The sequence below is a fragment of the Rhamphochromis sp. 'chilingali' genome, assembly GCF_963969265.1.
Source record: "Rhamphochromis sp. 'chilingali' genome assembly, chromosome: 16".
NCBI classification, from domain to species: domain Eukaryota; kingdom Metazoa; phylum Chordata; class Actinopteri; order Cichliformes; family Cichlidae; genus Rhamphochromis; species Rhamphochromis sp. 'chilingali'.
The window spans coordinates 24,147,827-24,163,067 of NC_137943.1; the positions used below are offsets into that span (position 1 = coordinate 24,147,827).

The following is a 15,241-nucleotide window of genomic DNA, read 5'->3' on the forward strand; positions in this document are numbered from 1 at the left end:
TTCAAAACCACCTCATATGACAATATCTGCATACATTTTAGATTTAAGCTCCAATTGTCTGACATTTCAATTTTGATGTGGTCAGGGCTTCACTTCTTTCTATTCTAGTGTCATTTCATAACTTTACTTCATTCTCCGATGTTGTGTTTGTTTTACTGAGTTGTGTTTCACTGTTGACTGCTGTAACACTGTAATTTCCCAGCTATTGGAATAAATAAAAAATACTCTAACACTTATTCCAATTAAATACTCACTTATTAAATTTGCCGCAAATATGAGTTTGAATGTCAACAGCATTACATTTAAATTCAGCTTGTTATGATTTGACCCGATTTCCAGCTTCATTTTTTTATTTTTTATTCTTGACTTGAGTAATAAAATAATCAAAATAAATTTTTCCTATTAACCTTTAACACATGACAGAAAATAAGTACATTAGTGACTAGAGGATGTTGCAGCACGCTGAGCCTTGATAACATTTGGTTTATTTCAGTCGGTGATATTGGCAAAACTTGGATGATGTCCTAAAATAAAAAAGAAAACGAAATTATAAACAGATGCTGACTTGGTGAAGTTGCACAGCTTTGCAATAGCAAATAAAGTCAGTCAGGTAAACTTAATCAGTCACAGTAGTGTAGAATTAAATCAATATAACTAGAAATACAACTAAAGGGATGTCTTTGTGAGCAGGATGAGAACACAAAATGCAGCACTGAAGTCTTTAGGAGACAGAATCACTTTATGTACAAGGTCAGAAGTTTTCTGGTACAAGCACAAGCTATTTATTCCCCAACAACACACAAGGCATTCATTAGTAACACAGTGATTGAGCTCAGAGTTAATTAGTAAAAGACACTCTTGTGTACTTGAGTGCTCTTTATCACGTTCTATATTTCTTGACGGAGCTCGTCACAAAGAACACGTCAAAAATATCTGCCTTTTATTAAAATCAGAGCTGTACAATTCTGAAATAGGTTAAAAAAATTACACGCAGTATACTGATACAAAGAGAAGTACTAATCCAGATCTGCCATAATAATAATAATAATAATAATGATAAAACCTCCCCCGAAAGAACAGTCAGCATCATCTCCCATTAAATACATATACATTTTCAAAGCAGTTCATTTCCATACCAGCATGGACAAATCGAAACGTCTACAAAACAAAGCGCACACTTTTTTGTTTCCATTAATACACATTTGGGAATTTTTCAAATTATAACAATTTATGGTGTTATTCTCCGTTTAAATCTTCATCCTCGTCAATGTAAGGGATGTCCAGGTCGTCAGAGCTCCCGTTAAACTTCTTACTGGCTATCTGGGGCGTGCTGGCTGGGGAGGGAGTGTCTTTTCGAGGCTGGATAACATCTGCTTTTTCTCCAGATGTGAACTCTTTCTGTTCATGATCGCGTTGAACCATTAGATGTCTAATTCTCTGTGTCCGGTCAGCAGGTTTGGGAGGGAGGTCAGGTTCCTGGGTTTTCACATGCGTGATTGGTTTTCCTGAGAACACAAACATTACTAAACACACTTGGTATGGCAGATGTAGTACACAAGAGAAGCTCCCGTTTAGGTCATAATTTGTTGACCTAAGACATAATTTTTGTGTTATAAAAAAAAAAAAAAGATTTATTGTTAGGGAATTACTGCGATTTATACATAATTCCTCATTTACATGTGTTTCATGGCCAGGCGAGGCCTGTTCTTTTGTAATTTCATTAGAAATGCGGCAGATATAACACCTGAAGTTGGTTCAGTGTTGAATATGTACTTTAAAGCTTTGCACTATAATGAGAGATCAGTGCAAGTGAAAGATACTATCATATCAAAACAAACAAACAAAAAACAACCCCTCCCCCCCTCCCAAAAAAACAAAAGTAAACACACTCTCAGAGTGAGGGAGGGAGGGAGGGAGAGAGAGAGAGCAAAAACTTTAAAGTGGCCAAAACAGACCCCGGACCAGCTCAGTGACATCAAAAAACACAGAACACAGGTTAAGTGAATGGTGGTTTGTGAAAAACAACTTTACAATGTTTAACCAAGTGACAAACTCTCATTGTTACACCCAGAGGAAGGCGAAAATACCATACCTCTTTACTGACCTTCCAAGTCCAGTGTCCCTAGTAGGTCCAGGCTGTCGGTGCTCAACCATGATGAGGAGTCTAAGTTTTCAATGTCAGATTCTTCCTGATCCAGCTCAGGCAACCTGGAGACCAAGTCCAACCTGTAAACAAAAAAAGATATTAACATTCAAATGAGAGAAATAAGAGGAATAAAAGGAGTACAACTAGAAGTAAACATTACTAGCTCACTTTTCTTGCTTGAGGGACTTGATCCTTTCAAGGAGGGTCTTCACCGCTTCATCAGGCTGTGTTTCCTGTGGAACCTTGAGCTCAGACTGTTCAACAACCTGCACAGAGGCCAGAGCAGCATTATTGTGAGCTATCTGTGGGTTTATCTCTCTCTCTCTCGTATTTGTTAGTGCTCCCGAACTTTTATAACTTCTACTTAATCATTTACCTACTTTACTTTTTTTGTGCTCAGAACTGTTTGCTAAGGACCATTTGCGCCCGCTATTTTGGAAAATGTCGAAAAATAGGAAGAAAGAGGAACAAGAACGTGATGAGTCGGCGAGCCTTGCTAGCACAATCACAGCTCCGCTAACCGAGAAGCTAGCAGAGCACAAAGCTGAACCTTTGGCAGAAATAAGAGACACCTACAAGAAGTATGAGACCAAATTTCAAGCTGTGTGGGAAGCGGTGGAAGACCACAAACAACGCATCTCGAGCTTGGAGCAGTCACTGAACCCCAGAAAGGACAGTTCCAATATGTGTTTCTGGGATAGTTTACTTTTCTCTTTAGCAGGGTCTGTCTTAATGCAAAACATCACCCGGACTGATGCAGTTAAACAAACGCTGTTTGGTGTCACATTTGTTCTGCTCTTCCTTTGTAGCGTCCTCTCACCGTGGCTTGTCTTCTGAGTCTGAGTTGATTGACAGCCATGGCCTGCGCGTGTTCCAGCTCCTGGATATTTTGCATCTTTTCGTTGTAGCGCCTGAACTGCTCAGTGATCAGGATCTCCACACAACTGTGCAAAACAGTCAATTAATATTATTATTATTTTAGAAATACAGTGTCTAACAAGGACTGTGTAAAGTTGCAATAGTGCACAATATGATCACTCACAGTGTAGTCCTAGGCACGTCCTTCATACAGAGGAGGGGGTCATCAGAATCAGGTGAACGCAGGATGCAGGGGGCAAACACAATAGCAAGTGCACTTGGTGACATCTTATTGTGCTCTTCGTCCTTTGCAACTCTGAGAGAAACAAACGGGTCAAAATCTCACTGGACTTTCACCACATGACTGAAGAAAAGTCGACTCTGCCTACCTGACAAGGTGAAAGATCAGCCGCTCTAACGTGCTGAAATTAGCAGGAGGAAGTTCTTCGAGCTTTTGGTACACGGCCTTTATTCTCTCTTCTTCCTCGGGTAATTCTGGGGATGAATTAACAGGGGAAATTTTAAATATCTGCACTCACATTTGTTTATATTTGAAAATACTGAAAATTTTAAAGTCACCATTGAAACACAGAGTCAACATGTACATAGTGTCTGTCAATATTATGCAGAATAGTCACACAGTTATAACTGCTATGTTTCTTTTTAAGCAATAACATATACACATAACACGCCACATTATTAGTTACACATGTTCAACTGTTTATTAACACAAATATCTAATTAACCAAATGCACGACAGCAAGTCAATGCATTTAAACATATAGACATGGTAAAAGTAACAAGCTTAAATTCAAACTGAGCATCAGAATGCGGAAGAAAGTAGACTTTGTGGTGTGGTAGTTTGTACCAGACAGGCTGGTCTGATTATTTCAGAAAGTGTTTTATCTACTGGGATTTCTTACACAACGTTTACAGAGAATGATCAGAAACCGAATGAACAGGAGTTCTCTGGCTGAAAATGCCCTGATAAGCATCTCAGAATGCCACACCTACCTGCATATTGTTACCAACTGTGCCAAACGAAGATCACATTGTGTCATTGCTCTTGTGTCAAAAAGCTCAAATCATCTCAATCTGGTTTCTTGAACAGTTAGTTCACTGTACTTAAATGACCTCCACAGTCTCCAGATCTCAATAAAGTGGAGGACCTTTGGGACGTGGCTGAGCAGGTAATTAAAAATGTGGAGAAGCTGTGTGACACTAACATGTAAACATGGAACCAAAGTCTAAGAGGATGTTTGCAGAGAATTAAGGCATTTCTGAAAAAAAAAAAAGTGCTCAAAGTTTAAACAGTTCCTCACCCACAGCATGCAGAAAGTCGTGGTAGAGGGAAAATGTCATGAGGGGGTCAGGCAGCTCTCTGAGCCAGCGTTTAATCAGGCCTGTGATGGTGTGGATCGGGTAGTTATCCAAACATACTGTCTCAGGATCTGAAGGTAAAAAACAGGTCACACACACACAAAAAATTATACTCAAAAAGAGGTTATTTTAAATGGCTTTTTTTGCCATTGGGTTATGGAGATTTGATGACTTTTTTTTAGAATTTATACTCTTGTAAAATAGTTTTTCTGGAAACTTCGTGCATTTCAACTTTCATTAATTTCTTACTTTTCTGCAGAACCTGGTGAAGCTCCTTCGCTCGGCAGGCCGAGCCCGACTTGCGGTAAATCCCTTCGGTGTAGAGGCCGTTTAGCTCCACGTGCATCAGCAACGTCTCCATCACTATGGGCACGGGGTTGGCTTTACTGGTGAGGGCGCACACCTGCACGCCAAAGTGAGCTGAGGCTGGTAAACTGCCATCCTATCACAAGATAAGAAGAGTAGACATGAGTCTCAAGCAATAAAAGGGAACGTTTTTATACTTATTCTTTCATACTACGATATTTGATTGAAAAATACCTACCTGCCTGGCACACCGTGTCGAGCAGTCCGTGATGATTTTGCTCAGGCATTTCTTGTGACATATCAACTTACACGCTAAAATAAAAACAGGAGGAAAACACAGTCAAATTGAACTGTCTATTGTTTCTTGAAATGCTCATACAAATTGTTTTCTTAACTCACCACTGCACATATAGGCTTTCTCCATTCCCCAGATGTAGGAGCCACACAAGTCACATGACTGCATAATGTTCACCTGGTATGTGCTGAACAGGTGATCCAGAGGACTGTCAAGCTGTAGACACAAGAAATAAAGCAAGATCCCTCATGAGACTCAGCAAGATTCACGAGAAGTAAATTCAATTATGATATTTCACTTACACTTTTATCCTTTTTCCTTCTCTTCTTCAACGTCTAGAACCCAGAAGGGAAATATACATATAAATGAGCTGTACTCTTAAAGTATTTTAGCAACTGAGGATCGACCGAATGCAATAAAATTTACCTTTGCAGGTTCAGACGCTGCTCGTTTCTTTGTGGCCCTGATGAAGCCGTCCAGCACAGACTGGAAGAGGTTTACCACCATTGGAACTTCTCCCTTTTCAGTGGCTCCTGCTAGCGTGTTCACCTTGTTATGGAAGCCTTTCATCAGATCTTTGTAGTGAATCTGGGGCTTCTGAGGGTGCCAACAGAATTATTATTTTCAAGCTATTTGGTCAGTAAAAGTGTAAAAAAAATGAAGATTTTCACAAGGAAAACATGAAAAAGCTGCCTTCCATATTCCTCTGTCATTTGAGCCAACAAGTTAAAACACTGACTGACCTGGACAGAGTACATGTCTTTGATGTTCTCTCTGAACTGCATCGTGGCTGTGAGAAAAATCGTCTCAGCTGGCGACAGATCCTTTCTAGTTTGCAGCTCATTCACCTGATGACAAAGGTGAGGAAAGTGTGAACAACTAGACGTTTTTCTAAACGTGGATAGCTGATATTGAAGCTGAAGACAGGAAATAATGTGCTAAATATGGACAATATTTAGTGCCAAAAAAGGCATTTTTTAAATAACTTGTAAATCTGGTTTTAAAGTTGTGTAAAATAACTGGGCTGGCTATAACTGGGACCCATTTCATGTTGCCCATCTATGTGTACAATGATAATCTACCTAAGAAGTAAGTCCTGAAAATAGCACATTTATGGTATAAATGAGAGAGTCGTGTGGGTTTAAACTCAAGTTAGAAACCTGCTCCTTCTCCCTCTTAAGTTGTGATCTCACCTGATTCCCAAGGAACTCATCCAGGTTTCGTAGCTCCTTGCTGTCAGTAACCTCTTGGTCCAGAGAGGAGTCCCACTGCAACCCCCGTGTGGCACGGCTGATTCGAATGGTGGGGTTACGATTTGATTTCGCACTGTTTTGGTTTGTCGTTTGGTTAGAATGTGAAGTGTGCTTGGAGAAGGTGACTGTTGGCAGCAAAAGGACAGATAGCAATATTAGTAATAACATTACAATAAGATTTGACTTAACTGAAGGTTAAATCCTGTAATTTTAATGAAATGCTCAATTTTTAAAACTATGTTGGTGTAGCAGAAATGGCCATGGAGGAGGTCTTTATCCAACAGTTAAAGCTATAAAACGTATCAAATACAGTTCTAAATCCAACATCTTTTGACTTAAATATCTCCTGCAGCCCATTTAAAGTTTACTACATGTCAGTCATTAAAGTGTCATCAGTGTTGCATTATATAAATACACTGAATCTGCATTTCCAGACTTGTGGTTACCTGCTTTATCTGTTGGAGATTCACTGCTGGGGGATATTCTGGGTGCCATTTTCCTCAGGAATTTACCGAGAGACCAAGTCCTGCAAAAAAGACAACCTGCATAAATTCCATGTAGCAGAATATCAAATTACCACAGAACGTTAATGTTGGATTTTGAATTTTTATAAATTAACTGAGTGAGGGCTTCACCTATCAGGGGTGCTGGTGTCGTGATGTCCTATGCTGTCCTCATTGGTGTTGTGGATTGGAAGGGAGAACGTTGAGCCATCAGTTATCTGAAACACAAAGATTTTAAAAACTGGAGCACAAATTGTGTAAAGAAGCCAACAACAACAAAACAAATCACGTTCTGATCCAAAGTGACAGTCACTCCTTTCCCCCCAACCGTGCTCCCCTGCTGCGCAAGCACCAATATCATCTTAAAGGCTTACATTTAAATTTACAAGTGCCTCCACCAAACCACACCCAATGCACATGATATAACTGCAGCACAATAGTGACAGTCCATCACCAGCTTCCGTTAAACGCCAAAGAAGAAGAAGCAGTCTTCGGTATCTTAGCTGTGTCCAAGTTCAGAGGTGTCTTTTGCATCTTTCGGAAGTCGCATTTGCAGGTCGATTACGTAACAGCGATGCGACAAAGGATGTCCAAACTCAAAGACTCCTCCAAATGCTGCGACAAATGCGTCCTCCCTTTTACCAGATTTGTGTCGGGTGTCTTTTTGGGTCACAAAATAAACTTTTAAGATATTTTTAGGCGAGAATGTAGCTGTGTAAACTTCAAATATTTGCCCAATTTATCAAGACATCACATATTTGCAAAAGTGCCCTGACGTTTTCGGAGACGTCTGTTACCCACCAGCTCGATAGCTAGCCGGGTGGTTAAGGCTCACTAGAGCCGGTGTTCCAGATTAACTGGCATCGCAGATCAGCTGGCGTTGGTCGAATAGATGTGTGGTAGACTTGCTTTTAAAGGGCCGCTACCGACAAGCCAGCAAATAAACACCAAATATTAAATCTGTGACATTTGTGATATTACCTCAAACACAGTCCGTCAGTCTTGTTGCTGCTGAACAACAAAATGTTTAAAAATGTTGCGAGTTTACTTGGTGATATAGTTACAGTAATCACTACTCCTGTTGTTCATCATGATTTTAATTTTCTTTGTTAGAACAAAGAAATACGTTTGAAATATGACACATTAATATTTCACTAGTGTTGTAACATCACATCCTGTAAGCATAGTCTGCCTTTGTCTTTTAACTTGTGACACATGCAGTACAGGCTGAGTGGCTGCACTTACACCTCGAGCATTCAAATCTATACTATAACTACTGTTATATTGTTCACACAGCTGAATAAACGTCAAACAGAAAACCGATTAAACAGAAGTGTGAGATGGTAGAGAGTTTACTCCAAATTTAAAAATTAAAAGTTTAATAAACTATCATCTTGTCTTTATTTTTAGTTAGCACATACCTTAAACACTTCAAGCTGTAAGCTAATGATAGTTATATAAGAGCACATGCATGCTGGTGCAATAAGCTGTACGTTTTACGTCCAATGGATGATGATCTGATTAGTCGACTAATTGCAAAAATAATCGGTTACTAACAAAATAATCTTTTTGTGGCAGCCCTAATGTTAAGCAGTCGTTAATAGACCAGGATGGCTCTGTAAAGAGGAAATCAACAAGTCATATTTGCATATATGCATTATCAGGGTCAAGGGGAACATATGTTACTTTAATATGTACAATTCCTTATAGTTAAATATTAATAGAAGTTTCAGTCCACAATTAAAAAGACTTGATGATAAGTTAATAAATCAAAACTGATTTAATAATGGCCGCCTATTAAATACTGTATGTTAGTTTGTGTTGCATAACCATAACGACAAGAAGTGACCAAACACACTGACATCAGAGCACATAATAATATTCTTTTCATATTCTAATATTCTGTCCTTGCTGACCCTCTCCTCATTTTGGTCGGAAAGACAAGAAAGATCAGAAATGAGCTTTAAAAACGGGCTTTAATATTTCCCTTCTGCTTGAAAGCAACAGCCCATTTTTCACTGTCCTGGCCTGCACAGCAGAAATCAGAAGTCCCAGAACAATCCAAGCTATCCAACCATTTGGTACATACACATGCAAGAGTTGCATGCAGAGAAGAGATCTGGTTGGCAAAAAAATCCCTATATCCAACCTTGGATTTGAGGTCCCGGACATCGGCGCTACTGACCAAGCTCGTCAGACTGGCCACACAGGGACTTATGGGCGGCAGTGGAAAGCTCCAGTACTCGCTCTCCTTGGAGCCAGCAAAGTTACACATCAAACCACTGCGGGCGTAGGCTAAGCGCCGCTTGTGTTTCTTGCGCTTGCGGACCCGGACCTTGACCTAATTGGGCCAGGGAAAGTGATGAGGTACGAGGTCTGTGAGACCTCCTTTGATGTGCAAGAAGCCTCCTTTCATGTGTTTTTCACTGTAACATTAGCTCACAGTACACAAAGCTACAACACTATCATACATGCAGCAAGGACACTAACAATCACTCAATAAGAGCACAAAAATAATAAAGACAGGTTAAATTAAACTTTTTAGGTCAATCACTGATACAGGAGCTGATGTTACCTCGTTGACTGAAGATGAGCTGTCAGAGCCTGATGAGCTGATCTTGGAAAGTTCATCTGCAGACATGGACTTTTTGGTGCTGTTTGTAGAGGGAAATAAAAGCAATGAGTGATTGTTTGACTAAATATAAAACACTTTCCAATCATTAATAGCATGAGAATCTATACTTTAGGATCTTAAGGCAGAAATACTTATTCAAGATGCTTAAACAGAAAGCATGTCATACAGTTAGACCCATAACTATTTGGACAATGGTATCATCTTTGTAGTTTTGTCTTTTTAGTTTTGAGGCAGACTGTGCAGACTTGCAGCTTTAACTCGAGGGTTGTACCAGTACTATTGTACAGGGTTTAGGAATTACAGCCTTTAAAAAAAAACCAAAAAACCAAAATCACCGACAGTCCCCCATTTTCAGAGGCTCAAAGGTAATTGGACAAACTGACATAATTTCAGGTGATTTCATCTGTCCAAAAAAATTTTTTGTCTTCTTTTCCAGAACTGTGCGAGCCCAATCAAGTTTAATGCCTTTCTTTGCCTGAGTGTAAACCCTCTGCTTTTATTACGCCATTCATTGGAAGCAAGTGGCAGAACCTGCTGCTGTTGTGCTTTTTGTTCATTTTACTAACTTTATCTCCATCTAACGTTGTTTTTTTTGGCTCACATTCAAGCAAATGAAGTGGCTGTCTTTTGTTTCCCCCCAGTCTTTCAAAGTCAAGATCTAAAAGCCTACTACTTGTCTTCCTTTGCACTCTCAACGACAGAGAACTTCCAACACCTGATCATCAATGATGATGTGACTGCCCGGAGCAAAGTCTGAAATCCCAGCTGCGATTTGAAATCTGGAGCTGGTCTAACGATCATCGGGGAGCATGTGATCTTTGTGGAATATAAGATGGACCAGCTGTGGTGAGCCGATTAACACCAGAGGGAACAAAGAGTGCAGTTTGATGCGCTTTTCATGAAGACACACTCTCACTTCCCGGACCACAGTGTGACCTTCCATGACTTCAGGACTTTTCAGGGAGACTGGGATGTTGATTGCGTAATAATTTCCTGCAGAAATGCATCCGTATTACTCACTAAGGGAATTTGTCCTTGCTGCTGGTGTTTGGATCTAGTGTGAATCCACACACTGTTTGGATTCCTCTGTCAGGTGATGCGGAGGTCATCCAAATAACTGTGGCTGTGGATAATGACCATCCTCTGCACCACATAGTGGAGATGCAGCTAATCACTTTCTCAAACGTGTTTGCACTGTGCTGCCACAAAGACAGACTCAGAAAACCTTGGTCATACCGCACGCCCTACATTCATTTTGGGATTAAGCTTCTTGCTGAATCATTTAGATTTGGACTCTCTGAGCTCTTCGCTGTTTAACTGAACTCCTTCTTTAGTGTGACTTTCAACTTTCTGAGCAAAGTTTTTTTTTTTTTTTTTTAAAGCTGCAGTAACAGACATTTTCCCGGCTATTGTCTCATCTTCACCCTATTCACATTCATGAAGGCGCCTCTTGATTGCAGACCTTGACAATGATACGCCTACCTGCTAAAGAATGTTTTGGACTTGCTGGGTGAGGTTTTTCTTAGCTAAGGAAAAAACGTGTCTCCCATTTTGGGCCTTTTGGTGTGCTTTGCACTCCCTACTCTTTAAAAATTTATTGGATTTGTTAATGTGGCCACGCCTAAAGTTTCAAAAATCTCTTGGTGGGTTTCTTTTCAGCCTAACAATGGCCTCCTTCACCTACATCATCGTCTCACTGAGTCTCACGATCAGATTTTCAGTGAAAATCTAAAAAAAAAAAAAAGTTAAACACTTATCTGCTTAATTGATCACTGAAGAATGAGGAAACAGGCATCCTATTAAACTTTTACTTTTGAGTCTTTGTGAGCTCAAAGTCTTCACTTCAAAAACATCAATAATAAAATGCACTGTGGTGGTTGCCCAAATTTGGACCTTGGACTGTATTCAAAACATTTTTCTGAGGCCATGTTAGCAGAACCACTGACTGTAGAAGTTGAAAAACTTACTGAAATTTATTTCTCCTATAATTTCTTTGCCGGAGTGCTTCAGAACCTGAATCTCCTTCACTATGTCTGTTGTCCTTCCACCTATCGGCCTTCTCCTTGAATCCCCCGAAATCTTTGTAGCGCTGAAGTGTGTTTCCCTTAGTGTGGCTGGTGGAGTCATTGTTAATGGAAACTAGATCTACAGGGACGGAGAAGGGTCTGGTGAGTGATGGAGGGGATTTGCCTTGACGTTTCTCATTGCCTTTGTCCCGCTGTACAGCAAGACTATTGACTGGGTCAGGCTGCTCCATTTTTTCCTGCCTCTTCAACTCCCTTTTTCCCAAGCTGTTATTAAAAAAAAAGAAAAAGATAAGAGAAAAAAGTGAAATGAATATGAATCCTAACAGTTTTTAACTGCTAAATTCTCATTTTACCTGAAATTTATTATTAAACCAGAGACCATTTTGCTTCCGTAAAGCTATTACAGATACAGCAGATTAGCACATATCCTATTTTGTCCTACTATTATTTAGCCACCAGAGGGCACTGACAAGCATATTTTTCAAATGGTGCATTTCAGCGTACATACCCTGATAAATGCATGCCTTTAAAAATAAACTGGATTGTCAAGGGCATGTGTTTGTGAGCAAACACATATTTCCTTATAGTATTAATCTGAAATCATCTACTGCTTGCTTGCATGCCCTTGAATGCAGCACTCTGCGCCAGATAAATGAGCCTAATGCACTGAGTGTGGGATACATCATCAATTCAAAGAGATCAATCAGTGTAATGCTCACAATCTGAGTAATGGCATATCTGAATAATAACTACAAGAGCTGTTACTCCTGTAATGCACTTCAGCCACATCAGTACCTTTCCCGTCCGCCCCGGTCTTTGGAGCCGCCATCATCCTGCTTCCACTCCGTGTGTTTGGATGCCTCCATGGACGTCCTCCATGCTGCCTGCATCAATGTAGCGGTTCGATTTTGGGTCAGAGAAAACTGACGCCATCTCCTCTGTAAGAGCAGAAATACTATTTTAGCCCTAATCAAGTATGTTTTTGACTTTGAGGAACATTTTCAGTTACTGGCACAGCAAGAAAAAAAAAAAAAGAGCCTAAGTGACCCAAATCTTACTGGCTCAGCCTCAGAGTTTTTTGTTTTTGTTTAGCAGTGAGCATAAACAAAAGTGCTGCACCTGTATGATCATTGTAGCATCTCTTTTGTGCAGAAAGTGGAACCTTATGAGGCACGTGCGGAACCAGCGCTGCAGGGTGATGATGCGGCGCATCACTTCTTTGTTGAGTGTGTCTTGAAGCAGTTGCCGTTGCTTTTCCTTAAGGAAAACCTGAGTAGATAAGAAGATGCCATACATATAATAAATGCAGACACATTTGTGCAGTTAACTCTTCTCTAGATTTTAGCACACACACACCCTGCTTCTCTGACATTTATGCGTGTTTATTAGTTTACTTGCGTCAGAATTCTAAAATGTATTATTGTAATTCTGAAATTGTAGTTATTAACGAACGCTTTTAAAGGGAGACCAGAGGCAATTTAATATGGGGCTGATTGGTTTGAAAAGCGATATTGTGATCTACCTTTGTTTTTCCTATTTGGTAGGTCTTCTTATCCAAAGCCATCCACTCAAACAGTGCCGTGATGTGCGCTGGAGTTGCAGCAGTTCCTTGTGGAAACAAAATCCTAAACTTCTCAACAAATTCCTGCCATTGAGAGAAAAACAGCATCAGAAGATGAAAATGAATGAATCAGTTGTTCCTTTCCTGAGGATGATTATTTATATACATTTATAAGTAGAATCACATTAAAACGAGTGCCCACCTCAAATGTGTATTTGGCACTGTAGCCAGACTTCTGGATGTGAACTATCTGCAGTAAGCCTGTATACCTGATTTGGTTTAGGACAAGTTTATCATCAAAGCACAGCTCCTTCTGTTTAAATAAACAAAAAAACAAAAAAAAATGATGAAGTTTCTTATTCAGTGAAACATATAAACTTCATAATGATGATGCCACAGATTCACAGATTACCTTTTCAGCATTGGCGCGCACACAGAAAATGAAGAAAGGCTCGGCTTTTGCAATTCTGTCCATCAGAGTTGTGAGTGATGCCTGCAAGAAGCATACAAACAGTGAGCAAGTTTTCATTAAAGTACTTCATCTTAAACGGCAACAGAGTTTTTAAGCCTTTCTGATAGGGTGTCACTTGAGGATATCACCGTTAAGAATGACATAGTATTAAAATGTTTCCACACCAGGGATATTTTAGATGTTATGCTGAAGACAAACCTGGAACTGAGAGCCTACTGTAGAAGGATTTGATTTTCGGTGAGGATGGAAGATGGATTTGCTGGTTAGGTCGTGCCCCGTGAGACCAATAATGTGTCGGAGAGAACGCAAATCAACAAGGTTCTGTTTGATAAAACATAAATATAACTGTGAGCTTCCTGACTCTAAAACAAAATCAAAGACTATTGATAAAGAATCAGTTAACATCCATGAGTTATGAGGCTTTACCTTTGGGATAATCTGCTTCTGTCGACCGCTTTTAGTTCTCCTGCAGAAAACAGACAGAAAGAGGATTATGAAAAACTGTTATATATAATATAACTGTTTAACCAAAAGCAAGCTCACCTTTTCTGCACAGTACAGCAGACGGGCTGGCTGGTTTGGTCGTGACCCATGGCCAAAAAATCAAATACATCAACTGGTCGTTCATCAGAGTGATCAAAGGAGAAATCCAGACTCGTGCTGGTACTGCAAGAATGAGAGAACCTCTTTAACTTTATCAGCACAGAACCGTTCTTATGTTATGTTTTGTTTTTTGCTTATATGACCATGTGAAACTTAACTCACTGGATGTTAAGCTTTTTATTCATCATCCAGTGCTAAACGACATATATCTTGTTGGTGTCTGCATCGAGACCAATTCCCAATATGTGCCATTCATGTACTTGTGTGTTATATTTACCTGGATAGTTGAGTCAAAGTACTCCGGCGCTTATCTAGTATCTCTTTAAAAGACTTCCGCCTTGCAGCAGCTGTGGCGACAGTAAAGCAAGCTAGTTGTACATTATAACAAAAATGAGAAACATTTCACATAAAGAAACTCGACTGTCTTGATAAAGGCTGACAAACTCATTAAGGAAAGAAAGTCAAACAAAGGTGCCAATGTTGTCCTACAAAGGAAATTCACTTTTCTCTCTCTTTTTTTTTTTAGATAACTGTCAACCATAACTAAACTACCCACTTAATTCTTCCCGTCGACGTCCCAGGTTCTTGAATACTGTGAGGATGCGGATGGCTGCTCGGAGGACACCCCATCTGAACTGTGCTTCCGGGCTGGAAGCAACCAAGTGATGGATGAAGGAGCGCTCACTGCTCCGTAGAAGTGATATGACATCAGGACGCATGTGTTCTGTGTTTTTCTTTCTGAAGTCCTAATGAATGAGAAATAGTAATGATCAGTACACAACCGTGTGTGGTTCACAGCCTTCGCAGTGTTTACACATGTGTCTGACACTAAAAACTAACAATGCTTCCACAGTTTTCTCTGTGGAGGGAATTAATGATTTACTTGGCTGCAAAGAGTTTTTTTCCCCCACACTTCCTTATCAAACAAGGTTACTGCAAAGCCAAAAAAAAGAAGAAGAATTTTACTCCACCTTGATGTGATATTTAACCCTCCCAGCAAAGTGTTGAATCACAAAAGTTGGCTCTGTGTGTGGAGATGGTTTGAAGTATGGGTTGTCCTGATGCTGCTTCTTTATCTTTACCAGCAGACTCTTGTCTGTGGCCTCGGTGAGGCTGAAGAAACAGTGAGAAAGAAAAATACATGACATAAGGCACCAGCCTTTTTTGGGCCACGGACCAGTTTATGTCCAACAGTATTTTTA

The 15,241-nt window shown here is 39.9% G+C and overlaps 1 protein-coding gene across 3 annotated transcripts in view; it reads right to left on the reverse strand.

Moving 5' to 3' along the window:
• Positions 1 to 409: 409 nt before the first annotated feature.
• LOC308412845 (myosin IXb) overlaps positions 410 to 15,241 on the reverse strand; it is a 31,201-nt gene continuing 16,369 nt past the window's right edge. The window contains exons 12-41 of one of the 3 annotated variants that reach the window (XM_080907461.1): positions 15,011 to 15,152; positions 14,596 to 14,785; positions 14,317 to 14,386; positions 13,980 to 14,102; positions 13,863 to 13,902; positions 13,635 to 13,757; positions 13,377 to 13,457; positions 13,167 to 13,277; positions 12,926 to 13,048; positions 12,523 to 12,672; positions 12,199 to 12,341; positions 11,344 to 11,667; positions 9,317 to 9,395; positions 8,891 to 9,082; positions 6,874 to 6,959; positions 6,685 to 6,764; positions 6,179 to 6,363; positions 5,729 to 5,833; positions 5,412 to 5,582; positions 5,288 to 5,320; positions 5,090 to 5,201; positions 4,929 to 5,002; positions 4,634 to 4,826; positions 4,327 to 4,455; positions 3,394 to 3,499; positions 3,189 to 3,320; positions 2,967 to 3,090; positions 2,315 to 2,412; positions 2,105 to 2,226; positions 410 to 1,505 (exon numbers count right to left, since the gene is read on the reverse strand). In XM_080907461.1, coding sequence (XP_080763587.1) covers positions 1,237 to 1,505; positions 2,105 to 2,226; positions 2,315 to 2,412; positions 2,967 to 3,090; positions 3,189 to 3,320; positions 3,394 to 3,499; positions 4,327 to 4,455; positions 4,634 to 4,826; positions 4,929 to 5,002; positions 5,090 to 5,201; positions 5,288 to 5,320; positions 5,412 to 5,582; positions 5,729 to 5,833; positions 6,179 to 6,363; positions 6,685 to 6,764; positions 6,874 to 6,959; positions 8,891 to 9,082; positions 9,317 to 9,395; positions 11,344 to 11,667; positions 12,199 to 12,341; positions 12,523 to 12,672; positions 12,926 to 13,048; positions 13,167 to 13,277; positions 13,377 to 13,457; positions 13,635 to 13,757; positions 13,863 to 13,902; positions 13,980 to 14,102; positions 14,317 to 14,386; positions 14,596 to 14,785; positions 15,011 to 15,152 — 3,910 coding nt within the window. In that variant the 3' untranslated portion in view covers positions 410 to 1,236. Of the gene's footprint in view, positions 1,506 to 2,092; positions 2,227 to 2,314; positions 2,413 to 2,966; positions 3,091 to 3,188; positions 3,321 to 3,393; positions 3,500 to 4,326; positions 4,456 to 4,633; positions 4,827 to 4,928; positions 5,003 to 5,089; positions 5,202 to 5,287; positions 5,321 to 5,411; positions 5,583 to 5,728; positions 5,834 to 6,178; positions 6,364 to 6,684; positions 6,765 to 6,873; positions 6,960 to 8,890; positions 9,083 to 9,316; positions 9,396 to 11,343; positions 11,668 to 12,198; positions 12,342 to 12,522; positions 12,673 to 12,925; positions 13,049 to 13,166; positions 13,278 to 13,376; positions 13,458 to 13,634; positions 13,758 to 13,862; positions 13,903 to 13,979; positions 14,103 to 14,316; positions 14,387 to 14,595; positions 14,786 to 15,010; positions 15,153 to 15,241 lie in introns of all 3 variants that reach the window. The other 2 variants (XM_080907463.1, XM_080907462.1) reach the window with 2 other exon arrangements.